The sequence below is a fragment of the Zonotrichia leucophrys genome, unplaced genomic scaffold (assembly GCF_028769735.1).
Source record: "Zonotrichia leucophrys gambelii isolate GWCS_2022_RI unplaced genomic scaffold, RI_Zleu_2.0 Scaffold_84_193343, whole genome shotgun sequence".
Lineage (NCBI taxonomy): Eukaryota > Metazoa > Chordata > Aves > Passeriformes > Passerellidae > Zonotrichia > Zonotrichia leucophrys.
This window is the reverse complement of record NW_026992289.1, coordinates 60,735-88,635: the sequence shown is the minus strand read 5'-3', so window position 1 is coordinate 88,635 and position 27,901 is coordinate 60,735. Positions and strand designations below refer to the sequence as shown.

Genomic DNA, 27,901 nt, shown 5'->3' with positions numbered 1-27,901 from the left:
TGTGTAGTTTGCATAGAAGTGTGTAATATCACATAATAGAAAACCTAGAGTTTAAGGTTTTAAGATATAATAATACATATAAAGCAAGATGGAGGTTTTAGGGCAGAGACTAGTCCTTCTTCTTCATCTTCTTTATGGGTTTGGGTAGTATTGTGTAATTAGATAAAAAATCTGCATTGCAGGCCACGAGTAGCTGGTTATTGGGTTAAAAGTTAAAAAAAATTAGTTTTGGTGTGATTTCTCAATTAGACTGTTTATCCTGAAAAGGCCTTGTAAGAAAGAGATAGAGCTCCATTTTTATTTTGTTAAAGTGCTGTAAAACTCATGGTTTGTGAGACTGTAATATAGATAAAAACTAATAAATATCTGAGTCCGAACGAGTAATACCATATTGCACATTTAATCCTGACCCTAGCAAAAAGAAGATAAAAGTCCCACAGCGATCGATGTTTGTCCAGACAAGCAGGTAACCACTTTGGACCTGCTGGCGATAGAACACATGCATAGCTTCTCCCCCAGGTTAGTAAATCAGCTAGGCCTTGCCATTGCATACCCAATTGTGGATCCTTATGTAAAACTTTCAGAAACTGGTTCCGCACACACAAATCTTTGGAGCAGTATCACTGTGCCAGAGATCAAAACTGATGATCTGCTTTCAAAAATTTTAGTGTAAATATTGTATTATTTAAATGTTCTTGAGGAGCCATATTCTCCCTTTTTTTTTCTTGACAACATGCGCATCTCTTACTACGAACATAAAGACAGCATAAAAAAAATAAAGCAATACATGTAATAAGGCAATAAACTCACATTGAGCAAAAATAAGCAAGGTAGTACAGGTAATCATTAGCACATGAGAAAAAGGATGGTGATTTATAAAAATACATCATCAATTGCCTAAATACTGTACCATCACCCAGAGTCTGCAATAGCTGGTGAGCCCTGTTTCACAATAAGGACTTGGAGAAGCCTTCCCTAGAAAGGTTTCCAAGTTTACCTTGAAAAGGGATCTAGCTTTTATAAGCCCAAATCAGCAAGTCAAAGTGACCTGATTACATTTTTAGTGCAGAAGCACCCAGGTGTGTTGGCATACTTCTGACCAGCTAGGGCCAGGGCTTGACCAGAGCCAAGGCATTAACTGGAAGGGTTCCCTAAATATATCCCATAAAGCCTCTATTAATATCAGTTGGGAAAGTTTCTTAAAAATTATATGTCTTGCAGATGACTACACAACAGTATGTGAAAGTTTGTAAAGCAGCTGGCTTTGTATTTTATCTTTAGCTAAGTAGTCAATGGTACCATGAACAAACTGCAAACAACCAAAGAAATGCATGCATAACATCAAACAATATCTTATGGTTAATGCCCATTACAAAAGGTCAGTGAATGCATGCTATGATATTAACAGCATATTCAGAATTGTCAATACATCAGCAGTAATTGTTCTAAAAGATCAAGATTATATTTCTCCACACGTCTATGCATATATGACAATAAAGCAAAATAAAAGCAAGAAAGAAAGCACTAAACTGCGTACAATTAATAATAGCCAAAACTTGTAATTGTTACTTATTCTTCTGTGCTACCTATGGAAGATGAAATATCAAAGATTGTGATTAATAATTATGTTAATTGACCAATGCAGAACATTTATACCCATAGAATCTTTGATGAAATTCAGGATCTAATAAACCACATCTTCACATATTTTTAAACAACGTATTATCTTATATTCTTAAACAGTTGCTTACCAATTCTCCATTATAATTGCTTCAGTTGGTCTAATCTTATCTCTATAACAAAAGAACTGTATCTTTTAATTTAAATGAGCATGTTGCAACAGAACTTCACTCAAACTTAACGTCACTTAAACATAACAGAAAATAAACCTAACAGAACTTAAGGTTAACATCACTGAAACTGAACATAAATGTAACAGAACTTCAAATGAACAGAACTTAAACCTAACATCACTTAAACTTTACAGAACTTAACAGAACTCAGAATTAGCATCACTTAAATTTAACAAAACTGAAGTCAAAGTTGAGAGTGTTCCTTTAAAAGTTTCAGATACAACAGAATTTAACTCATTTATATTCCATCATTACAACAGTTAAACGTCAATGAACAATATGCAAGCAAATAACTGATTCATAAATGAAATAGCAGCAACAAGAAAGTCTAGGGTTTTACATAAATTAATTTTGAGAACAGCTCATGGTAACTACAAACATTATTGAAAATACCTGGTCATGGTCAGTACTTTTCTAGCATAAGCATAAGTTTGCTGGGTTGTTTTTTTTTTAAGTGCAGCTTTACTCCGAAAAATGACAACATTGTATATATATATCTTGGCAAATCAAGGACCTAGTGATATAATACTGCCATGAGTTTTGCACATGTAACTCGGTTAGGTCAGTGGGTAAGACTGATGTGTATATAAACAGCTACAAAGTCATGGTTTCAGATGATTCTAAAGTAGTGAGCTACTGTTTACTGCACTTGTGGTCCATCAGTGTATTTAAACTGTTTTGATATAGTCTGGAGAGCAGATGTGGGAAGAGATAAAAGAAATATTCTTGACTGAGAGACACTGTTTTACAAACTATAAAAGACAGGTGTTAGCACGGAGGCAGAAGCCTCCAATACATGCACCCTGACAAGTGTTCAGAACTTCTCCCCAGGATTTGGAAGCAGATTCCCTAGTTACTTTACTGGGGACTGAGGGAAAGGATCGCAACGTGTGCCCCACCAACAGTTAGATGGTAAGATACATTGAATCCTAAGTTATAATATTTCTTCGCTAGCTGTAACATTAATAGGTACCTTTAAACTCGTGCTGTATTTGCCTACTAGTAGTCTCTTTTTGTCCTTATTCCTGTGTTGTATTAGTTTGTTTTAAGTCTTATGTCTGTTAGTTTTGTGTCTATTAAATAAATAATTAATTCTATAATAGACTGAATCAGCTGTTATTAAAGAACTTCTGAATGAGAGTGGGTTTTGGGATGCTGGCCACCTCAGTAAAGCTACTGCATGCTGCTGGAGGCCTGGGCAAAAGGAGAGGACTTATCTAACCCCCCACATCCATTCATAACAGATATCAAGCCAAATTTCAAGTGTCAAGGAAGAATAACTACACTGAAATCACTAAGTAGCTGTACCTATTTGAAATGCTGTCACCTGTTTCCCCCTGGCTAAAGATTCACAATAAAGTTACCATATTAAAGCTGTGGGGTATAAAAGTAAGTGAACAGGCAAAGCCAGCACAGTTCTGCCTCCTTTAAAGTGGCGAGTCATGAGCCAATTATATATAAACCTCAAATAGCTTTTGCACGTAATGGTAATGGGAAAGTCAGGGTTTGCTTTAAAGTGAGCAAAGAAATGCCTTGATTGATGGGTGGCTATATCTACCATGGGCCTCACCCAGCTAATTGCTCCCAGCAACTTTTGTAAATCATGCAATGTGTTGACACCCGGCTGTAAAGTTACTTGCTGTGGTTCAGTCCAATCAGACTTCCAAATCAAAATTCTTGAAAAGACAGTAGACATCACACATGGCAAGTTTTATCAGTCATACAATATATCAGCATTTCTATTGAAGAATTTGGACCTTGCTGTAATAAATACATGTTGTTGGCTTTTCGCAAATATTAGGATGAATGTTATATGTATAATGTTAAAATAACTTTGCTTTTATTTCTGCTATTAACAAAAACTTAGTCATAGTAGTGGCAGCTGATAGTTATGAGTGAACTGTCTGTTTTGACAGGATAGCATCCAGCAAACGTGTAATGTGGACCCTGCTATTGATATGCCAACTATCATCATCTGCCATCTGAAGAAAAGTGTGGACCAATGTAGCAGACACAGGGCCTGCAAGGCCTCCCTGGCGGTCTGTTGCCTAAGATAAGAAATGCCTAGTCATGATGACTGGACCAAAAGACCCTTCTTCCACCTCAGATCCTTGTTATCTCTCTAAGACCATTGGTCATATACACCTCAACCCTTACTATTGGACTGTTTCCCAAAACCCACATATCCTATATAAACCCCTGCCTCTCCCAGTTCATCAGAAGACCTGTCCCTGACATCCTTTGCAGAGGCTGACAATAAAGACACATCTGTGAAACCTCACACAGCTCTTCTCCTCTCTCATCCCTGCGACTGCCAAGGCACATAGCAAGCAAAGAGCTGAAATCACTAAAGAGTTGAATTCACCAAAGAGCTGATCTCACTTAAAGAGCTAAGCTGCTTGCTAAGGTTGCCTGCAGCTGGGAGCCTGCCTGGGACACCTAGACAGGTTGTGCTTAGCGGGACTTCGCTATCTGGGACACCTACGGCAGCTGGGGTCAGACAGACCCTGAGACCACAGACCATATTACATCATAGCAGAAAAAAAGACTCCTCTCCTTGAGTGAAAAGAAAAAAGATTTTGAGGGATGAACTGACCAGAACCCCCACACCCTATCTCCCTGCACTATTGGTGGGAAAGAGGGAGGGGCTGGGGGGGAAAAAGGTGTTTTAAAGGCTTATTTTACTTCTCCTCCTCTGACCCTGTTAATAATAAATTTACTTTGCACCTTTAAATTTGAACCTGTTTTGTCCTTACAGTGTTTTTTCTTCCAGTCCTTATCTCAACACATGAGCCCTTGGTTAATTTTTTTCCCTCTCCTCTGCCCAACTGTAGCAGAAGAGAGTAAGTGAATGACTTTTGTGAGTGCCTAGCATTTGGCCAGTCTCAAACCATGACACACATCTATAAACAATTTATCTCATAAATAGTTTCAGCACCTATTTCACATATCTAAATATCACAACTTGCACTTGTATTTTTGTTGATGTTATTTTCACCGAGACATAAAGGTAAAAGAAGTCCTTCCTCATTGATCTCTCGCCTTTGCATTCTGCAACAGCAATTCACTGAAATTCTTACTTAGGAAAATTATTTGCATTCCAAAAATCTTATTTAAACTTGTAATCACATAATAGAGAACAAACTCATCATTGCAAGCATCCTGAAATTCTGTTTCTTCAGTCATAAAGATGTGAGATGCGATGATTGCTGCTAAAGTATGAGTCAATCTTGAAAAGCAATATGTAGGCCTCTTTCTGTTTTTTCAATCATCACTTAGGCAAACAAAACAAAGAAACAGTCTGCTTTTGCAGAACTATTGCAATCATGCAAAATACTTCAGAATTTCGCTTAAAAGCCTACAAATTCTGAATGTTTTCTATTAATAAAGACAGATGGTTATTTATTTTCCCCCATGCTTTTGAGTTTCTGTTGTACACAAACCAAAAAAATCTTTAGTAATAATGCCAAATAACTGCATTCACTGTACTGAACCTTAAATGTTTTGAACTTTCTGTCTGTAATAAGGATAATCAGGAAATATTAATATATGGACTATGAGCACAGAGCATGTATAATTAAAAAACTAATTATGGGGATAATACATCTATACAATATTGTCTTGGTTTGAAAGACAGGTGCCTGCCAAGGAAGACGGGTGCGGCGGAGTGTATTCGGCCACTAGGGCGAAGTCCGGCTAGCAGAGGGTCAGCGGCCGACACCCAGCTGCATAAACAGCCAGCCCCCCTTGGCGTCTATGGGCCTCGGGCTGAGCTGGCTTGCGGACTGGTCTCACGGCGTAAGGGACGAGAAGAAGGAGTGGCACACTTGCTGGGGGTGAAGGTCGGTTTATTGATGGCACTGGAGCACCAACCAGAAGATGGCACCAACCAGCAAAATGGCCCAGAACAGAGGGTGAAAAGGGGTTATAAAGGGGGAGGGTGTGCAGAGGAGGGGATTACAGAGAGCCAATGGGGAAGGGTAAGGGGATGAACTTAACATAACTGACACAATAGGGAAACCAATAAATACAAAGTAAGGGAGGGGCCCCGGGGCCACAGCCAACCATAACTCCCATAGGGAAGAAGATTCTGGAAAGTTGGGAGGAGTGGGGGGTGATTGACTGGGCCCAGGGAGGAGGAAAAGTTTACTTAAAAGGGAATAAGGGGGAGGAGAAATTATATAACATGGGTAACTGACACAAACCGAGGGCTGGGGTAACCATAGCAACATAACGGTCAGAAGGGCTACGGCGGGAAAACTGGGGAGGGCAGAACCATTTTACACTAAACAGAGGGGAACAATACATAAAATGGGGGAATAATACAATAAACCTAATAACACACTACAACAGGCGGGAACCTCCCTTGGAATGAAAAATATACCCCCTTGCCTCCAACTTCTTATAACTTTGAAATTACAGGGCTGTCAGGCAAAGATATGGGAAAAGGAGTAACAGTTCTTTACTAGTGTGTGTGTATATATATATATACACATACACACATATATATATATGTATATATATGTATGTATGTATGTATGTGTGTGTGTATGTATAACAAGGCAAACAAACAATAACAGTATCAACAACAAACAGAAAAAAAACAGAGACCCAATAACAGCCTTCTCCTGGCCGTCAAGCACTTTCCCCTTTGGTGTAGTTATAGTCACAACAGGCAGGGGCGCTGTTGGCTCCTGGTGAGGCTGTGCAGGTACACTGATTCTCCCACGGCTGCAGAGGGCGCTGTGGCACGAGCTCAGTGGCCTCTCTCCACATGGCCGATGGCAGTTGAGCTGGCAGGAGAGAAAAGGAGTTTCCTGTACAAACTCACAGGGGCCGTCAGTCCCGGTGTCCCTCCGGATGGCGAAATGGACTGTAGCAGGAACCTCAGAAGCTGCACACCCAGGATGACAAAGTGTAGCACAGTCTCTAGGGCCGTGCCAGAAGCTGCGGGGTGGCCAGGTGTCAGGTTAAAATGTAGCAAGAAGCCCTGAAACAGCAGCAGAAAAGAGCAGGGCTGGGCGGGGAATTGGTCCCATAGATAGCTCACTAGCGATGACTGGTCCCGGGGTGGGGCCGCACAGAGGGATGCCCCCAGGGGGCTCCCGGCGCAGCACTATCTCTGGGCTCCCGAGCAAGCAGAGGAACAGAGAAGCAAGCCAGTAAGCCCAGTCACAGTGCCAAAGGAGAAGAAAAAATACCAGGCAAAAACCAAAAAGCAACAGTATCTCTAGTAAGAGGCACTGTGCAATGTGGCCGCTGAGATGAATTGCCCCACCAGAAGGAAACAACCCCTTGCCCCCAACCTTCAGAATCCTGTGCTGGCCCTCCTTGTGATACTCCTGAAGCTCGGAGGGGGGGGGAGTGACCATTTCTGGACAAAACAAAACCCCCAAAAAAATTGTTATGGGATAAAAGCCATTCCCAAGACAAATATTTGTCATAAGAAATATTTTGGGAGAACAAGCCCAAATATATTTGAGAAAAGCTAAATGTCAAGGAATGAAGAAGATGCTATAGTACAAACCTATGGTGAAAAGTACTGTATTTTTAACTAACACGACTGTTAAGGAGCAGCATTTATGCATTATTTTTTTAAACAGAAAAACAGAAAACCACACCCTACTTTTGTTCCCCAAACAATACACGACACATGCATTTAAATGACACTTCAGAATAACAAATATGGTCTTTATTTTGTTAAACACTGCAAATTTTAAAAATGTATCTGACTACCCTTCCAATATATTGGCAAAAAAAAAAAAAAAAAGGATTTTCTGCAGCATGATAAATAAGAAATCCAGCAAGACTTCATCTTAGACCATCTTTTGATAGAAAACCCCCTAACATCACAAAAACAGCAGTCATTACCAAGAGTAAGATTGATTTGGTTGAATTCCCTTGCATTTTTGACACTACCTTCAACATCAGCTTTGCCCAAATGATTCTTCAATTCTTTTTTTTCCTGCAACATAGCTACTGTAAAAAAGCTCGAGAGAAAGTTACAATAAAAACCCTGTAACTAGATAAACAATGACCCTCAATGAATTACTGATTACATGGAAATGTTTGTTTTGACTGATAAATAAAATGGTAAATAAAAGCAAAAACAACAACAAAAAAGAGGAACTATCAGTCGTTCTCTTCAAACCAAAACACATTGTTTTTCATGATCACTACTAAACTAGCAAATTGGACAGGGACATACTATCTTAGTTGTTTATGTCCAAAGAGGGACTTTATCTGCAAAAGTGTGAAGGCCTCAAATAACCATTAATTATAAACAACAGGCCTTTTTAATTTCCTTACTTGCGACACCCTCCAAAACATATTTAATTTATTGATTTCTTAACTACAGGTAGGTAGTTTGTAGGCCTTGTTAATATACTGTGCACACTTCATTATTTTGCTAATGTAATGCAGGATAATCATGCAGACCTTCAATACTAGCAGCACATATAATAAATTATTTGGACATTATTTTTCTTTTCCATATGGGTTAACATGTCTCTGTTTTCTCCTATTATTTCAATATTTTGTGAAAAATGCATAACAAGGGAAGGACCATAAAGTTGAGCAATCTGAAAGTCTTGCCTCTCATGAACAAAAGCTCAGAGTCTAGCAATATCTTCATATGCAGCCCTTTTATCACCTTTAAAGTTTTTGCAAATCATGCAGGCAGTTCTGACTGATAACCAGCATAAAGCCTCTTCTCCACTTTCAAACTTTAAAAAGTGCTTCAAAATCATGTGGCAGTATGATTCAAAATTACAGGCTACCTTGAAAATCAGAAGTCTGAATTATAAAAGTAAACTGCCCTTATAGCTTCGTCATCCTATATATGTAAACAAAGTGCCAGCTAACTAGTGAAAAAGCAAGTTTAAGGTTTTTTTAAAACGTATTTACAGTTTTCTTTTACACCTAGAATAGTTTCCCAATGTTTTCCTTTTCTCCTCTCCCATTAATGACATTCAATGAAACAATGTAATTTTGCAAAATTAAAAGGGTTCCTGTCTTATTTTTGCCTTCAGCTTCATGTTAGAAGCACATACTTCTAGACTCAAGCACTATAATGCATAGTGGAAATCACTAATTAAAACAGCAACAGCAATGAAATATATTGCACGAGAACATCTGTCATTTAAAAATTAAATGCTTTTGTAAACACTGTCACACTGCAATGCTGTGTTAGGTGAGTTATGTAAGGCTTGTGTTAACATGCTGATTATATTTTTTCAGAATATGTTTAAATGATCTAAACATTGTCACAGGTTCAACTCAATTCAAATATACCAGAAGTAGCCCAGTGGCACACACATTTGAATTTTGCAATCACAATATGTCTATAAAGTGTGAGTAAATTTTTGGTTTGTTTTATACAAATCCTTTTTATATTAAAACTTAAAACCCCATACAATCCCCTGATATCCCATAATAAAACAAACCCAAACCTTCATTAGACAACACTGGCATGTTTTTGCTTTTTTCTCCCCTACAGTTCTATTTGTATCACTAAATCCATGGTGGCCAATGTATTCACAGGCTGAAAGAAAGGATATTATCAGACACTCCAGTCAACAGTTAAACCAGAAGATTTGTTATGTTCATAAGTAAGATCATGGCTAATGTTAGAATTACATATATAATAAGAACAGCTGTTCAGATGATACATTTAGAATGTCAGTGTCACTTTTTATAGCCTTCAACTATGTGCTTTAGCTTTATTAAACAAATTTTAACTGCTTAAAATTTTTAACATTAGCAACTTTGTGGTTGTTAACTCTAAGGTTTCTGTAATTTCTGAATTAATGTTTAACTGATCTGATGGTTTTATTATATTTTTAGGGAAATAGAATATGCCCATTAGTACTTATGTTCAATGGTTTGAAATGTCTCTAATTTCACTTTTCTAAAAAAGGCTATTAGAAAGGTAAAATTAACTGAAGTTGAATCTGCCAAATACAAATTGATATTTAAGAGCTTATATTCTAATCCTAGATATAATGGCATAAATTCTTCTAACAAAAACAGCTTCTACATCTGTATAAAGCCCTGACAAGATTTTAGCATTGTTTTGCTTTTGACTGTCCTCTGTGTGTCTCCAATTTACTCTTACTCAGGAATGTTCAAATGATTCTATATAGCACAACGCTACTACAGTTCTTTACTATTATAAGCTTTTTAAATAAAACCAACAAATACCTAGTCAGGAATAAACTGAAAAAAATGTACATTTTTCTCTTTAAAAAGTAAATAAAATAACATTATTTAAAATGTGAATCAGCTATAAGACATATTATACAATTACATAGATACATATCAACACAGCACAATCCATTTGCCCAAAATTAATGAATATAAAGCCAATATGGATGTTGGCATATATGCATGTACAATGATTATAGCATTCATAATTGCACTATACCTACAATCAATTTCCAATTATAGGGTGTTTTATGAGGGAACAAAACCTAGCAACTATTCTTATTAATGTTGTTTTAGAGTAGGGAGTATTAAGGATGAAAAACATCTCATTAGTATTTATTTTTAACTTCATTACTCAAGTAATAAGAGATTGTTTTCCCACCTCTCCTTTGCTGTTGAGAGGAAGCAGCTTCTGTGCTAAGTGCACCCTATTGCTATTTGGCAATGTCTGACCTCAGAGTTCTCTGTAGCTTGCTAGCAATCATGCACCCGGTCAAAAAACACCTTTCAACTCAAGCTTCTCATTGATGGGTGCTACATTTTTGTTATTAAAATTTTTCATGTTTAAATTTCAAGAGTGATTTGCATTAAGAAATCTTTCTAAAGAACATCAAGAGAGACTATTTTGCATGAAACCTATAAAATGTCTGTGAATAGGTTAAGAGGCAACCTTATCAAGAAAGGTTTCTGAATGTGATCATTCATCAGTAATAAACGAGGTGCTTGATATTATTAAAAAAAACACTGTATGCAATCTCATGCCATCTCTGACATAAGGAGAGAATTAAACTGTCTTCTATACACGTATACTTAGTAGCATGTTCACTCACACTGTTGTTTTTGGCATTAGAAAATGGAACACAATAAAAACAGGAACATATGAGTTAAAACTATGTTTATCATTTGGCAGTTGACTCAATCAGGTCAATTCCCAATCCATTAGTTTGGCATTTCAATCACTATCTTATGTTTCAAAAGTATTGGTCTCATAATAAGCCATATTTGGCAAGATTTTATATAGCAAAAAAAACACTTTAAAAAAGCTCTAACTTAAGAAAAAATGCACACAACTGAAAAATAAACCCCTACCCCTGTTTCCGGCTGTAGTCACTGGGGAAAATGTAGTGTCCATGACATTTCTACTTGTCATTAGTGATTAAAGAAAAGAGAAAATAATGACACATGGCAATTAAAAAGAGATTCGATTATATTCTATGAACATCTGAGGTTTATGTCTTTAATTATTTTATTGCTGTCTTCTATGCATCTTTCTGAGCTGTGAAAGTATGTTTAAATTCTAAATCCATACACAACTATTTCTATTTTGCAAATTCCCAATATTCTAGTCTCAGAAGTGAAGACAGAATGAGAACACTAATTTTAAGAATGAAAAAATATCATGCTATCAATACTTCTGATCCTTCAGAGAAAGCACATTCTGTAAAATTTGAATGACTGATCACTTCTGATGATAGTAATTTTCTTGGCCAAGTCACTCAACAGAAAATATGTTATCAAGGAATGCAAGTGGTAAAATGGCCATTGTATTTTCAAACATAGCGGGAAAGGAAGGAGGGAGACAATGGGTCAGGGAAAGAGGAAACCAGCTTGATTTTGCTGCAATAGCAAAAACCTGTTATCCTTTGTGAGTGTATGACTGAGAATTTAGAAACAACTGAGTCACAAGATTTTGCCTAAAAAATAAGAAAATGTACTGTGACTGTACTTCAGCATATTTTGGTTTTCCTCCATATAGTTTAAATAAAATCATAATATCAACTAAAAAACTCTGAACATTCACAGAGTGCAGGCCAGCAATAAATTAGTATTATGCAACTTGTTTTCACAGGTAATCCCGTCCCTATTGTGCATCTTCAATCACACAAAGGTGGTTTTGGAGGGCCTTTTGGGTACAGTTAGACCAAGTTGTATTCCTTCAGGTTTAATTGTAGAATTGTGTCCTTGACAGCAGCAAAGACAAAGCGTATATTCTCTGTGTCTGTAGCACAAGTGAAGTGGGAGTAGATAATTTTGTCACTATCTGGATTCAGGTCTACAAACATCTTCAAGATGAACTCTCGTGCTGCTTGTGCATCCCGTTGTGGTCCTGATAATTAAGAAGAAAAAGTCAGTTTCTCTTAAAGTCAATTCAGTATTTGAGCTTACTTAGGAGGGGAACCTCAGGAGCAGAAAACAGAATAAAGACTCAGTCTGTTATCTTTGTATAAGAGAGGAAGGGAAAAAATTTAATAACAAATACTACCATATACTATTTTTTCCCAGTGGGGACCATTAAAAAATGAAAATTGAAGGAAATTCCAGAAGGTGATAATAGAAGAGCTGTTCTTTTTGTGCTTTCTTCTTTCTTCAATAAGGTGTTAAAAATGGAGAGATGAACTTGATGACCCCACAAAATGAACAACAGAATAATTAGTTGCTTTATACTCATAAAAAAAAATTAACAGATCTGGTCCATTTTCAGTCTACTGTATTTAAACAGTACATTCTTTTAAAATGTAGCATAATCAAGTTGCATCTTAAACTAGTTTGACACTGTCCCAAACGGAATTTAATTTACTTTACCGTAGCGGGTTTGGTTCAATTTCCTCACACGGGGCACCCATTTCAATTTCAAACCACCACATTTAGTGATAGCAAGATATACATGCTTGCTAGTTGAAGTTTTTCAATTGCAAAACTTAATGTTCTAACAAATCAAATGTCTAAATTATATATAACAATTCTATTAAATTTAAGCAAAGTCTGTAATTCTCAGAGCATGAAGTCTATGTAACCAAACTGCATATTCTGCATTGCATAAGGCAGAAGGCAAAATAATGACTTCCAATCTCTAGGAGTGAGAATTGGTTCATGTTCACAGCCAAAAGAGCAGCACAGAAGTAGGAACATCAGCCACAAGTTAATTTTTTCTTATACTGTGTATACATATACTGTTCCAGTGCAATTTTCATAGGCCATTATTCCATTGTCCTCCTGTTTCTGCAGTGTGAATTTATACAGAACATGTATGTTTGCTGTGCCTCTTCCTCCTATCTCCTCATTAGTTCTGGTCTTGTTATATGACAGTATAAATACCAGCACTCAGCTGTTATATAGTTCTGTCCTTCAATGGTTATGAACTCTCTACTTAGGAAGTTAGCATGTGCCCACATAACTTTCAATGACTGCAAAACAAAACTTATTTTTAATATTTAAATACAAATTTAAGCATTTCTAATTTGGATAAATGCACAAATTATGTAACAATGGCATCACAAAAGATAAAATACTTTCTGGTATCTATTGGTTGCAAAGCCTTGTGGAAGGAGAACATGATTCTACAATATCTTGAATGCACATGAATATGTATGTCTATATATAGACATATACACAGACTTACACATTTTCTGAGATGTAGAGGATATGTAAACATAATAATTTCTCTGAACCAGGGCAAAGACTACTTCTAAATTTTTAAAATGTCTAAACACAACAGGTTCTAGCCTTTAGCTTCATCACATATTCTATAGAAACAGCAGCAAAGTTAATGTCTCTATTATTTTTTTTTTACTCTTAGGAAGTTTAAATATTTGTAAAGAAGACTCCAACACTTTCAAAGACAATGATTTCTTAAAAATAAGACATTTATTGGTTTAATCAACTTCCTAGAATTTTGTTAAACACTTTTACAGTGGGTAGGCACAGACAGGTTTTGTTTCTCTTTTAAAATCTACGGCACTATTTAAAGGCCACATCCAAATTTTGCTTGCCTAATAATAAGTCTGGTTATCATAACGTAATTCAATTTTTTCAGACTGGAATTCAAGTACAGAAAACTGAGATTAAAAAGAAAGTTTACCATCTCAGGTATTTAGAAAAAGGGAATGAACCAATGCTAGATTTACAACGCTAAATGGTTACAATCTAACTAATCTTGGAAAAGAATTCTAATACAAATCAGTAGGTTTCTTGTCCATAGCTCCCTTTTTAGCAATCTTCAAAGGGTTTCTCTATATGATAGTCAAGTTTTGTATAAAAAGCACTACAATTTAGCTTGGCTACGTTAACTTGGAATTGACAGCATTTATTTTCTTTGAAGACTCTGGAGAGGAGTGCACTCCCACAGATAGATATTTTTGAATTCTTTCCTTTCCAAACATGGTCGCTTTTTGTCTTTTTCCTTACTCCCAGCTCTTCATTCCAGTCTTTGAGTTGGTCTTTTAGTATGATCTCTGAAAGCATATCCTCATGTGATACTCTGACACTTGAGCACATCTCAGTCTCTCATCCAATGTTGTTATGACATACTGTGCAGTACAACTGCTTGGTTTAATCAGTCCAGTTTGCCATCCTGGTTACCATTTCTGATCCTGTCCTGGGTTGACTACATGATGCTTTTATCCCCAATCGTCTTGTTCTGTTTATGCTGAATAATAAGTTTTGCACCTTTAAGACTTGTTCCAGAGAGTGAAGAGGGGGAGAGAAGAAGCGCACAGTTTGTTTTCAGACACTGCACTCACTCGCCCACATTCCTCCTCCTGGACTGTTGTTGTCTGTGGGTGGACAAACAGCAGGACAGAGCTCTCCTTTGTTTTCGTTATTTTAGCTAGCTGGGGCAAAGAAGCTCCCTGGACTGTGGGGGTCTTTTTTTCCCTTTTCTTTGGACCCATTTAAATCTGCTCTGGACTGAACACCCAGAAGAGCACCAGCTGTTCGCACCTGTGGCCCACCAGGCCAAGCCTGGGCTGCAGCATTTCCAGCACCAGAGGGACTAATAAGAGACTAAGCCAAGCTGCAACCCAGGGAGAGGACTTTTCTGAGTTTATCATCTCTTTTGGAGCAGCAAGTGGTTTTATTGTTTTATAAACAGTTTTTCCCACTTTTCTCTAAGGAGATTTTTTTTACCAAACCGATTGGGGGAGGGGCCAACTGAATCTGCTTTTCTAGAGGAACCCCTTTGGGGCTTCTCTCCCAAATTTGCCCTGAACCAGGACAAATGCTGCTTTCTCCATTGTACTACCCACATGGGAAAAGTGATCCGACTGAAAAATACCTAATTCTGATAAGTTCTCCAAATGCGTCCATCTTCAACATCTCCAAAGAGGGTGTTGGAACAGCAGAGAGGGACACAGTGACCTGTGCAAGCCAAAGTTTCAGCTGGGATAGAATTAATTTTCTTCTTAGTAGATGGTTGTATTACGTCTGACTAAGATAGAGTTCATTTTGCCTTAGCAGACCTCACAGTGTTTTGCTTTGCATTGGTAGCTGGAAGGGTGTTGACAACACACCAGTGTTTTGGCTACTGCTGAGCAGCACTGTCCCTCTAACATTGCTTACCCTCATCAAGGGGCTGTGAGTGGGCAAGATCATGGGAGGGGACACAACCAAGCCAGCTGACCCAAAGTAACCAAAGAGATATTTCATACCACATAATGTCAGCTCAGATATAAAAACTAAGGGAGAGAGAAGGAACAGGGGGCATTCATTATTCTACAATGTTTGCCTTCTGGAGCCACTGCTACACATGCTGAAGCCCTGCTTCCTGGGAAGTGGCTGAACATTGCTCACTGATGGGAAGTAAAGATTAACTTTTCCCATTGCTTATGTGCACTCAAACTTTCACTTTTCTTTTTTTTTGCTTTAGTAAACTGCTTTATCTCAACCGACTAGTTGCTTTCCATCTTATTTTCTGTGCCCTGTCCCACTGGGGAGTGATGGAGTGATAGAGTGGCTTGGTGGGCACCTGGCATCTAGCCAAGGTAAAATCACTACACTGGTACAGTGCTGTGTTTTAGATTCAGTATGAGAATAATGCTGATAACACACTGATGTTTTGGTTGCTGCTGAGCAGTGCTTACTCTGAGTCAAGGTCTTTTTAGTGTCCCATGCTCCGCCAGTGAGGAAGCGCACAAGAAGTTGGGAGGGACCACAGCTGGGACAACTGACCTGAAGTAGCCAAAGGGATATTCCACACCATAAAACATCATGCCCAGTATATAAACTGTAAGAAGTTAGCCAGAAGGGGCCAATCATTGCTTAGGGATGGGATGGGCGTTAGTCAGTGGGGTGGTGAGCAATTATATTGAGCACTAATTGCTTTTATTGTACATCAACTGTTTTTATTCTGTCCTTTTCATTACTATTATTATTGTTATTATTGTCATTAGTATTATGACTATATTTTACTTCAATTATTAAACTGTTTTTATTTCAAACCATGGATTCTGCCTTTTTTCTGATTCTTCTCCCCACACACGGAGAAGTGAGTAAGCAACTGTGTGATACTAAGTTGCCAGATGGGAGTAAACCACAAGTCATCCATCCCATCTTTCCACCAAAAGAAATCAAATTAAACCATAACCTTCTCTAAGGGGTTAAGTTCAGCAAGATCTGCAGAATTAGACACTTAAATGACTTTCAGGTCTGGCCTACTTGCTATGGCCCTAATTGTCTATAACCTTTTTTTGTTTCCCTTACCCATGGTAAAGGAGAAGAGGAAGAAGGTTTCTCTGAGCTGACTGATTGAAAATCTGACAACCCTCTATGTTGAAATGACTGGCCTAGTAGATGAGGGGAGAGCAGTGGATATTGTCTAGTTGGATGACAGTAACTAGTGGAGTACCCCAGTAGCCAATACTGGATGCAATCCTATTTACATCTTTAATGATCTGAATAAGGAAGCAGAGTGTACCCTCAGCAAATTTGTTGGTGACATAAAACTGGGAGGAGTGGCTCCATCCAGAGGGACCTTAACAGGCTGGACAAATGGGCTGACAGGAACCTCATGAAATTGAACAAGGGCAAGTGTCAAGTCCTGTACCTGAAGAGTAACAAACCTAGGCACTAATATATACTGGGGGCCACCCAACTAGAAAGCAGATTGGCAGAAAAGGCACCTGAGGGTCCTGTTGGATACTAGGTTGAACATGAACCATCAGTGTGCCCTTGACAAAAAGAAGGCAAATGGTATCCTGGGCTGCATTAGGAGGAATGTTGCCATCAGGTCGAGGGATGTGATCCTTCCCCTCTAATCAGCACTGATGAGACCTCACCTGGAGTTCTTTGTCCAGTTCTTGGCTCCTCAGTATAAGAAGACAAGGGCATACTGGAGAGAGTCTAGCCAAAGGCCACAAAGATGATTAAAGGACTGGATGAAAGGCTGAGAAACCTGGGACTGTTTAACCTAGAGAAAAGAAGGCTCAGATAGAGATCTTATTAATGTGTACAAATACCTGAAGGAAGCATGCAAAGAAGATGAAGCCATGCTCTTGTGGATGGTGCCCAGTTACAGAAGAAGAAACACAGGAGTTTGCATTTTAACATCAGAAACTCCTTTTTTACTGTGAGGGTGACTGAGCATTGGGACAGGTTGCCCAAAAACGTTGTAGAGTCTCCCTCCTTGGAGATATTCAAAAGCCATTTGGACATATACCTGTGAAGCAGTCACTGGATGACCTTGTTTGAGCAGAAAGGTTGGACTTGATGATCTTCAGAGCTCCCTTCCAATGTCAGCTCTTATGTATGAATTTTTGTCTGGTTTCTCTGAACAAGAATTTAACACAGGTTTACCTCTACTTGAGTGATCATAACAAAAGGGCCCGTATAGCCTTCTCACCTGCAGGATGTCATCTAAGGCACCTGTCACACTTCTAACATGAAAATACAAGAATATATTCTATTTAACTGTCAGTTATCTTCTGTTTAGTACTATCAAACTAAACTTACACTGATTCATAATTAAGTATGGCCTGATCCTGCAGGCTGTTCATTGTGAACACATCCTTTCCTCTCAAAGAAGAAAAACATGAAACTTTTTCCTTCTATCACTGTCTTGTTTTGAAAATGAGAGATTTAATTTCTTTTGTCGCTTTTGAATCTGCTTTTCACTCTCTGGTGTGACAAAAGAGATGCTATTATTTGAATATGATTTTTTTCTCTGTTGCCAAAGCCTCTACTCAGTTACCTTTGAATATGTAGGTTTTCACCTCAGGAGAACTTTCTCAAAGTACAGCTTCTTTGGAAACAGCTTTTTGTTCCACATAATGTTTTCAGGGACAAGCACATTAAATTTCACATAGAAACATAAAATTAAAATAATGGAAACAAAGAAGAAATGGTACAATAAAAGGGTGGGAGAAGTGATATTGGTTTATCTGAGAGCCACAGAGAATTTATGACTTGTATACAGATTTCCAGCCTTAAACAAAAAAGCAACAAAACACAAGCCCAATTATAAAAGAGTATGTGAGATGTTGAGTAGAATGAAAAATGTATTTTTATATAATTTTAGCTTTATATTTCAGTTCAAATCCTCACCCCAACTTATGAACAAGGACAGAATAATGTCCATTGCAAATATGATGTTACTCATCTAGAATCAATAATTTTGCATGAAAGGTACTGCCGTTTTGTCCACTATTAATGGAGGTATAAGATGAATTCCTAGCAATCTAGAAAATTCCACAAGACTTCAGTGACTTTAAAAATTTGAAGCATTAAAAACTGTTATTCTTAATAATATTTTCCTTCTCATATAATTTTTAAAAAAACATGACCAGTAAGTCATTCAACTACAAACTAACCATTTGGTGTACTTAGTACAATTTATAAAGAAGAAAATGGATTTAATGAAGAATGGGTGATTATCTTTGTCCTAAGAACCTCCAAGCAAAATATTGGCAACGTTATTACATTTGGTCACTACTGCAATTTAAATGGAGTATGAGCTCTGGTGGCAATATACTTACCATCATACTCCGGGAAATAATCAACTAAATGGGAGTACATAATTTTCTCCTCTAAAAGATCTTTTTTATTTAAGAACAGAATGACCGAAGAATTCTGGAACCATGGATATGTGATAATTGTCCTAAAGAGTGCTTTGCTCTCTTCCATTCGATTCTGGAATTTAAAAATAAAAGAGATACATTTATGCATTTGTGAAAATAACTTTTTTTTTTAATCAATCAATGCAATTCCATTTTGGTTCATAAACATATCAATTTCATGTTTTCCACTTTCTTACCAAAAAGTAAGATTTAACTGATTCATTTACAATTCATAGGTATGTGGTATATTAAATACGAAGGGAGTTTCCTTTTGCAAACTCAATTACTCAAGCATGATTATTCTTTAGAACACAGGTCATGGACACGATAGCTGTAACAGGTACTGTTGTAAATACTGATTATGCAGAGTTATGATCAGTCAACAAATTCATGGGCACTGAAATGCATGTGGTTCAAGGCAGAGATAAATGTACAACAAGATATAATAACCAAGTTTCAAGAACCTTATTTATTTTATATGAATTTTCTGAATTTTAAATGCATGTAATCCTTAATTTTTTTAAAGAAATTGACATTAAAATAGTTCCGGGTAAATTTAGAATTTACTCATTGATAACCTGAGAATATTTGCCCAAATCAAAGGCTTATGACATAAAATCTTACAAATGGTAAATTTGTTTCTAACATCAAGTTAGCCTTTACTTAAGCCTTGTTTAATTGCTCCTGCAAAACATTTTGTGTGATAGTGGAAATTTAAATAAGTGAAGCATACAGTTCTGTTTGCAAGGGCTTCCTGACACTGTAAAATTCTGTGTGGTTCAATACAATTCTGAAGAACTGTTAGGCTGACACGATGTAGTTAATACAGAGTCAGAACAGAGTTCAGAACCAGAAATTAACTCTACTTCTTTAGTATTTGAAAATTCTAAGGCAGACCTGATTAGCTACTGCAGAAGCTTTTTTTAGGAGATGCCTCCTGAAAACAACAGTTTCACCATCAAACAGGCTGTTATGATCTGATTAATGAGAGATGCCTCTGCTCAAATTAATGTGCAAACAAGACCATATGCCAAAGTCAATAGTACAGATTTTATTTAACAGTAAATGTGAGGTAGAGAGAAAGAAATAGAAAGAGAGCAGGGTGGGGAGAGAGAGTGAGAAAGAAATTAAGCAAAAGATACCACCACCATGTGGATTTCTGCAGCATTCTTCACCCTGGTCTTCGGTGGTGGGGGTCCCAGAGTCATTCTACTGGAGGTACCACCTGTATACAGTCCAAGTTCCAGGTATCCAAGGGGTGGTCGCAGATGTTCCCACAACTTGGACTGGCATGGGTGTAAGTAGTGGTTTCCTTTCCCACAGTCTGCACAGTGGAATTTTGTCCGGTGTGCTAATTCCAAACCTTCACCTCTGTTTAAGCCTGGAATTAGTGCTTTCCTTTTTGCCATCCGTGTTTATCTCAAGTTCCTGTTGTAGTGGCTTATCTTATGGGAATAGTGTTTTAAGACATGCAATTGCACTCTTTAAGTCCTCACACAGGCTTCTAGAGAACAAAATCAAAGTGAATCTTGCAGATTCGGATGTTGCTGAGACATAGAATCATAGAATTGTTTAAGTTGGAAAAGGCCTAAAAGATTATCACGTCCAACCATTAACCTAACACTACCAAGTCTACCACTAAACCATGTCCCTAAGTGCCACATCTGCACATCTTTTAAATACCCTCAAGGGATGGTGACTCAACCACTTCCCTGGGTAACCTGTTCAAATTCTTTATAATCCTTTCAGTGAAAAATTATTTCCTAATATGCAACCTGAACCTCCCCTGGTGCAACTTGTGGCCATTTCTGCTTGTTCTGTCAATTGCTACATCGGACAAGAGACTGACACTGTTAAAACCTCCTTTCAAACACTTGTAGAGAGCAATAAGGTCTCCCCTGAGCCTTCTATTCTCCACACCAAAAACACTCATTATGCTCAGCTACTCCTCATAGGACTTATGTTCCAGATGTTTCATCAGCTTCCTTACTCTTCTTTGGATGTGCAACAGCACCTCAATGTCTTTCTTGTAAAAAACTGTACTAATTGCATTTTAGTTGTATTTACTCTGTATTGAGATAAAGCAGTCAATAGCTATGTTGCTTGAATTCATAGTGTCTGTGGGTGCAAGACTTCATGTGTTTCTGGTCCCTAGGCTTTTTTGAGGTTTTAATACCTTTCTGGTCCCTAGGCTTATTTTCTAATCCAGAGATAGCTCCAGTATTGTCCCTAACATGGAGTTTTTACAGTAGAGGGGCATGGATAAGAATAGCTATTTTGCTGGGCGTGGTGATAATGATTTATAGGAAATTTACAAAAGTGCTATAGTTTGTTCCAGATATATATAGTTTATGGTTTCTTCATCCTACCCTGCATCCCAGTTCCAGTAGCATGTTTTAGGGATTTATTAGTAATTGCACCCAGTTTGTTAGAGGAGGAGCAGAAGTTGAGGCTTTTCAACTTTTCCTTTCCTACTCCTTTGAATCTGTTACGTCACTTTTGGAGAATGTTCAGTTCCCCCTGAATGTTAAAGAGACCACCTTCCTGGTATTTAATCTAGTAGACTTCCTCTACATAGTTTGAAGCTTGTCTAGAGTGAGGGCTGAGATTTCCAGAGGGGCTGATGAGACTTCTGACCCAGGAGTAGACCCAAGAGTAAAAAATCCTGAGTAGTGTGGAGAATCAGAGAGAATGGGAGGAATCCTGAAGGAATTTTCTGATCTCCAAAGGAATTTTCTGATGCTCCAGGCTGGGAATTTTCACGTGAACAAATTCAGAACCCAGACGAGGTGGGGAAATACCTGGAAGAGAACTGCCATGATGACTCTAAGGAGAAAAAGATCATTGCAATAAGCTGAGCCCTGGCACATGCTTATCGCATGCTGCTAGATACTGTAGGGCAGCAGATGGAGGCAAGGGGGGCAGGGAGATATATCAGTAGCTATCCCAGTCACTCAGGCTGCAGCCAACACCCCAGTCACTTAGGTTGTAGCTAAACCAGACAGTGAGCCTAAGCCAGCAGCTAAACCAGACAGTGAACCTAAGCCACTGGCAGTCACGGCAGGAAAAAAGCACACAACCAAAACCAATTGGCCAGTAGACGATTATGATCCAGGGGAAAGACTGTCAAAGCCACTTCCTGATACAAAATCAAAAGTCAAAGCAACTGACACAAAATCAGAAGTCGCTATTAGGTTCTTTTCCCTGAAGGAACTTCTTGGCCTAAGAAAAGATTACACTCAATGACCTGATGAATCTATAATTAGTTAGTTAGAAGATAAGATGAAAGAGAATCACAAGAAACTCAGAGAAGAGATTAAAGAGGGCTTTCTCCAAATCTCGGCAGTACAGATCAGAAGTTCTAGTACCAAATGTAGACATCCCCCAGATAGGGAGAGAAGGTACACCCCATGAGCTGAGCTGTAGTTCTTCCTGCGTGATTGTAGAAAAAATATGAGGAGATGGGATAGAAAATATACTACTGCTCTCGCACAATGGGTGTTTGAATTAAAAGACAACAAGACTGAGAGAGGAAGTTCCACCAAAAAAGAAGCAGCTCCAGTAGCCCATAGCCGGACGGCCAGATATGATGATGACATGTCCAATCTCCTTAAAGGAACCTCTAAGACATATGTCCAGAGAAAGAAGGATAGTCAGGTTTAGAGAGGTCCTGCCTCGAGCCAGGTAGAGGCTAGAGAAAAGCATGTTTTTTTAAATATGTAGATTCATTAGCCTGGAACATCTGAACCACAAAAATATGAGGCCTTGGTCAACACTGGTGTGCAGTGCACATTAATCCCATCGAGACATGTGGAGGCAGACTCTGCTTCTATTGCTGGCGTGACAAGAGGGTCACAAGATTTTACTTTAGTAGAAGCTGATGTAAGCCTGACTAGAAATCAGTAGAAGAAACACCCTATTGTGATTGGCCCAGAGGAGCCATGCATTTTGGGCATAGACTTCCTCTGAAGTGGGTATTTTAAAGACCCAAAAGGACTCAGGTGGGCATTTAGGATAGCTGCTGTAGAGACAGAGGGTGTTAAGCAATTAAACACCTTGCCTGGACTATCAGAGAACCCATCTGCAGTAAGACTTCTGAAGGGGGAAAAGCAACGAGTACCAATTGCCACTTCCACAGTGCATCGCCGACAGTATAGGACCACTCGAGATGCTGTGATTCCCATCCATAAGATGATCCGAGAGCTGGAGAGCCAAAGGGTGGTCAGCAAAACCCACTCACCCTTCAACAGCCCCATTTGGCCTGTGTGCAAATCTGAAGGAGAATGGAGATTGACTGTGGACTACCGTGCATTGAATGAAGTGACTCCACCACTGAGTGCTGCTGTGCCGGGCATGTTAGAGCTCCAGTATGAGCTTGAGTCCAAGACAGCAAAGTGGCATGCCACTATTGATATTGCCAATGCATTTTTCTCCATTTCTCTGGCAGCAGAGTACAGGCTTTAGTTTGCCTTCACCTGGAGGGGAGTGCAGTACACCTAGAACTGACTGCCCCAGGAGGAGAAGCACAGTCCTACCATCTGCCATGGACTAATCCAGACTGCACTAGAAAAGGGTGAGGCTCCAGAACACCTACAGTATATTGATGACATCATTGTGTGGGAGAACATGGAAGCAGAGGTGTTTGAGAAAGGAGAGAAAATCATCCAGATTCTCCTAAAAGCCAGTTTCACCATCATGAAGAGTAAAGTTAAAGGACCTGCTCGAAAAATCCAGTTCCTGGGAGTAAAATAGTAAGATAGACAGTGTCAGACTCCTACCTGATGTCAGTAACAAGATCACAGCAACGTCTCCACCGACTAGTAAGAAGGAAATGCAAGCTTTCCTAAGCACCATAAAATTTTAGACAATGGATATTCCTGACTACAGCCAGATTGTGAGCCCTCTTTACCGAGTTACACACAAGAAAAACACTTTCCGATAGGGCCCTGAACAGCAACAAGCCTTTGCCCAGATCAAGCAGATTGCTCATGCCGTAGCCCTTGGTCCAGTCAAGATAGGACCAGATGTGAAGAACATGCTCTGCTCTGCAGCCGGGAACAGCAATGGCTTGTCCTGGAGCCTTTGGCAGAAGGTGCCTGGTGAAACTTTGATGCATTGGTGTTTGTATGTTTGAGACGTAACACACAACAGACCTCCCATGCTTTATCAGCCAAACAGCCTGGTTTATTGTTTCCCACAACCTTTTATAGGCAATTCAAAAACTCCCAGTGCTATACAGACATTGGTCTGGTTTCTGCACTCCCTCCCCAGACTCAACCAATCAAATGCTTGCATTTTAGGAGAGTTGTTATTGGTTGGAACATTTGTCAGTCAGCCCAGAGGCTAGTTCATGGAACTGGGCTGGATTTCTTATTTATAACTGGATTAATGCTAACTACAGATCAGCTTGCACTGCAACAAAACTCAAGGTCGACCACTAAGATTCTGGAGTTGAAGCTACAAAAGGTCTGGACCCAGCTACACTCCAACAGAAAAAAAATCTTAGCAGCCTATAAAAGAGTCCAAGCCGCCTCAGAAGTAATATTCACTGAAGCACAACTCCTTCTCATACCCTGACTACCAGTGCTGGGGTAGATGCTTCATGCAAAAATTCCCTCTACCCACCATGCCACCAATGCCACATGGAGCAAGTAGATTGCTCTCATCACACAACGTGCCCAAAATAGAAAACTGAATCACCCTGAGATTTTAAAGATAATTGCAAATTAGCCTAAAAATGACAACTTTAGTCTCACTGATGAAGAACAAAAACAAGTAATGTGGTGAAAAAGCTCCACGATACAACCAACTGCCAACAGAAGAAACACGATACGCTCTTTTTACTGATCGTTCTTGTCCCATGGTAGAGATAAAACAAAAATACAAAGCAGCCATATAAAGCCCAACATGACAGGTTGCAGAAGCTACTAGAAGAAAAAGTAGATCAAGTCATTCAACTGACCCTAAACATTGCTGAAAGAGGGAAGTGGCCGAAGTTCTACCTCTACACGGATTCATAGATAGTAGCCAATGCTCTGTGGGGATGGCTGGAGAAGTAGAAAAAAACTAATTAGCAGCATAAGAGAAAACCAATTTAGGCTGCTGAAGAGTAGAAAGACATCACTACCGGAGTAGAAAAACTATCTGTGAAAGTCCACCATGTAGATGCCCATGTCCCCAAGAACAGAGATAATGAAGAGGACAGAAATAACAAGTAGATCAGTCTGCAAAGATAGAAGTTATCAAAGATAGATTAGCAACACAAGAAAGAGTTGTTCCTAGCTCAATAGGGTCATGATACCTCAGGCCATCAGGGTAGAGATGCCACCTATAAGTAATCACAAGACCGAAAAGTAGATTTAACCATAGACAGTATTTCTCAAGTTATCCGTGACTGTCAGACATATGCTGTGATCAAGCGAGCCAAGCAGTTGAAACCCCTATGGTATAATAGTCAGTAGTCCAAATATAAGTATAGAAAGGCCTAGCAGATTGACTACATCACACTGCCCCAAACACGCCATGTGCTCACAATAATAGAAGCCACCACTAGATAGTTAGAAACCTACCCTATGCCTCACGCTATGGCCCATAACACTATCTTAGGTCTGAAAAGCAAATCCTTTGGAGGCATGGTACACCTGAGAGGACTGAGTCAGACAACAAGACTCATTTCAAGAACAGCCTTATCAACATCTAGGCTAAAGAACATAGCATTGAGTGAGTATACCATATCCCCTATCATGCACCAGCTGCAAGCAAAGTAGAGAAGTACAATGGACTGTTAAAAACCACCTTGAAAGCATTGGGTGGAGGATCATTCAAAAATTAGGAGCAGCATCTATCAAAGGCCACCTGGTTAGATAACACCCAAAGTTCCACCAACTAAGCAAGCCCTGCCCAATCTGAGCCCCTATATACAGTAGACAGAGACAAGGTCCTAGTGATATGTCAGAAGTTTATCAGGGAAAACAGTTTAAATCAGTTCTGCTTCGAGTACAGACAAACCAATCTGTGGTGTGGGAACTCAGCACATCACTCCTGATGTCCAGAGTTGCCGAGATAACCCTTGGGGGGCTCGGAAATCCTGGAATGTTGCCAGAAGTGCTTGGTGGTTAGACTTTGACCCTGCACGGGATGTGACACCTGTGTGAGGACGAGAGGATCACTTGGGGATAAGTGGTGAAGGGATTGATTAATTACAGGATGAAAACACAGTTTTGGAATCGTGGTACAGGGGGGTTTTAGGAGACAAGATGGAGGAATTAGGGCGTGTCCTGTCCTTCTCCTTCTTGTCATCCATCTTTGATGGTGATGGTGGCACTTTGGGATTGGTTCACACTAAATCTGCACTTGTCAATAAGGGTAAAAGGTATTGGAAGGTAAAGGTAAATATCTTATATGTAGTTTTTGGTATAAAAATAGACGACCGCCCAGAGGGAGATCAGTGTGCCCATGGCTGTCTTGCTGTGCGGACCTCTGTCAGGCCGGGAGACAACTTTGTAGATAAGAATTAATAAACAATATTGAAGACCGAAAAATCTGAAGACTGCTTTCATCCTTTGGAGCGCGGGCTGCCTCAAGGCCATCCTAAGCCTAACCAGGCAGAGACAACAGGCCGAGAATGGAGACTGTGGGGTTGTCTTTGCTCAGGGACCAGGTTGCACATAGTAGATAATGCAGAAAGACAGAACAACACAGTGTGTACATCAGGAAGATCTAATTGTGGAGTAAGAACCATGTGTAAATATTACTGTTTGATGAATATCACTACCATTGTCAGTATATAGCTGTATACTGTATATATATATATATATATATATATATATATATATATATTAGTTTTAGTAGAAAGCTGACGATATAAGGATAAGAAGTGAAATGTCCTAGGGTGACTTTATGATGCTTGGATCCCCAATCATCTATTCTGTTTATGCTAGATATGAAGTTCTGCACCTTTAAGACTAGTTCAAAGAGCCAAGAAGTGCAGAATTTGTTATCAGAAACTGCACTTGTTCCCCCACATCCTTCTCACAGACTGTGTTGTCTGCAGCACAGACAGAGTGTGGGAGAGGGATCTCCTTTGCTTTATAGCTATTTTTTTTTTTTTTTTGCTAACTGAGGCAGAGAAGTTCCCTGGACTGTAATTTTTCCTTTTTCTTGAAATTGTTTGAACGTGCTGTGGACTAAAAACCCAAAAGAGCACCAGGAGCTCGCACCTGTGGCCCACTGGGCCTGGGCCGTGGCACTTTCCAGCACAGAGAGACTGATGAGAGACTAAAAGAGCTGAGCTATATTCCATGACAAGGACTTTCTGAATTTTTTATCTCTTCAAAACAGCAAGAAGTTTTATTGTTTAGTATTATTAATTTTTATGCTTTTGAATACTTTGCTTGTTAAAGAAACAGTTTTTTTCACTTTTCTCCAAGGAAATCTTTTCCCAAACCAGTAGAGAGAGGGGCCGCTTGAGTTTTGCTTTCTAGAGAGACCCCATTCGGAAGTTTCCTCCCAAAATTTGCCCTAAACCAGGACAATCCTGTAGGATTTAGATCTTCCATTCTGTCCCTGCAATTGCCACCTTCGGGTGGGTGGTCTTTCCAAAACTGAGCCCCTCCTTCAGAAGTATATAAAAATATTTATCAGGCTTTTTCCCTTTCCTTGTTGTTATAAGGAAGGTAGACAGGATTTTGTTAAACACATAATAAACTCTAAGCACTTTTAAAAAAACTGTCCCGAAAGCCATCACTGTAAACTTGAATTTAAAATGTTTTATTGTGAAAAACTATTAGCCTCTTGTTTCTATTGAAAGGCTCACATGAATAAAACATCTTGCTTTTTGTAGTTTGATAGAATCAGCAAGTTTAAAAGAAAGTGGAGGCATAATAAAGAAGCAAAGAGATGAAATGTTATAGCTTAAATATTGATAGAATACTAATAGAAAGTAGTGGACTTTTAATGAAAATATTACAATTTGTATGACTTTATAAACTGTTAAACTTGTCACTCATATTTACA

General features: G+C 38.8%; 1 protein-coding gene across 1 annotated transcript in view; it reads right to left on the bottom strand.

The window, feature by feature from the left end:
- Positions 1-7,577: 7,577 nt before the first annotated feature.
- The window catches only part of LOC135460668 (guanine nucleotide-binding protein G(q) subunit alpha-like), a 49,245-nt gene continuing 28,921 nt past the window's right edge, over positions 7,578-27,901 (bottom strand). Inside the window, exons 4-5 of the mRNA XM_064737572.1 lie at positions 18,806-18,959; positions 7,578-12,165 (exon numbers count right to left, since the gene is read on the bottom strand). Of these exons, the coding sequence (XP_064593642.1) occupies positions 11,975-12,165; positions 18,806-18,959 (345 nt within the window). The 3' untranslated portion in view covers positions 7,578-11,974. The remainder of the gene's footprint in view (positions 12,166-18,805; positions 18,960-27,901) is intronic.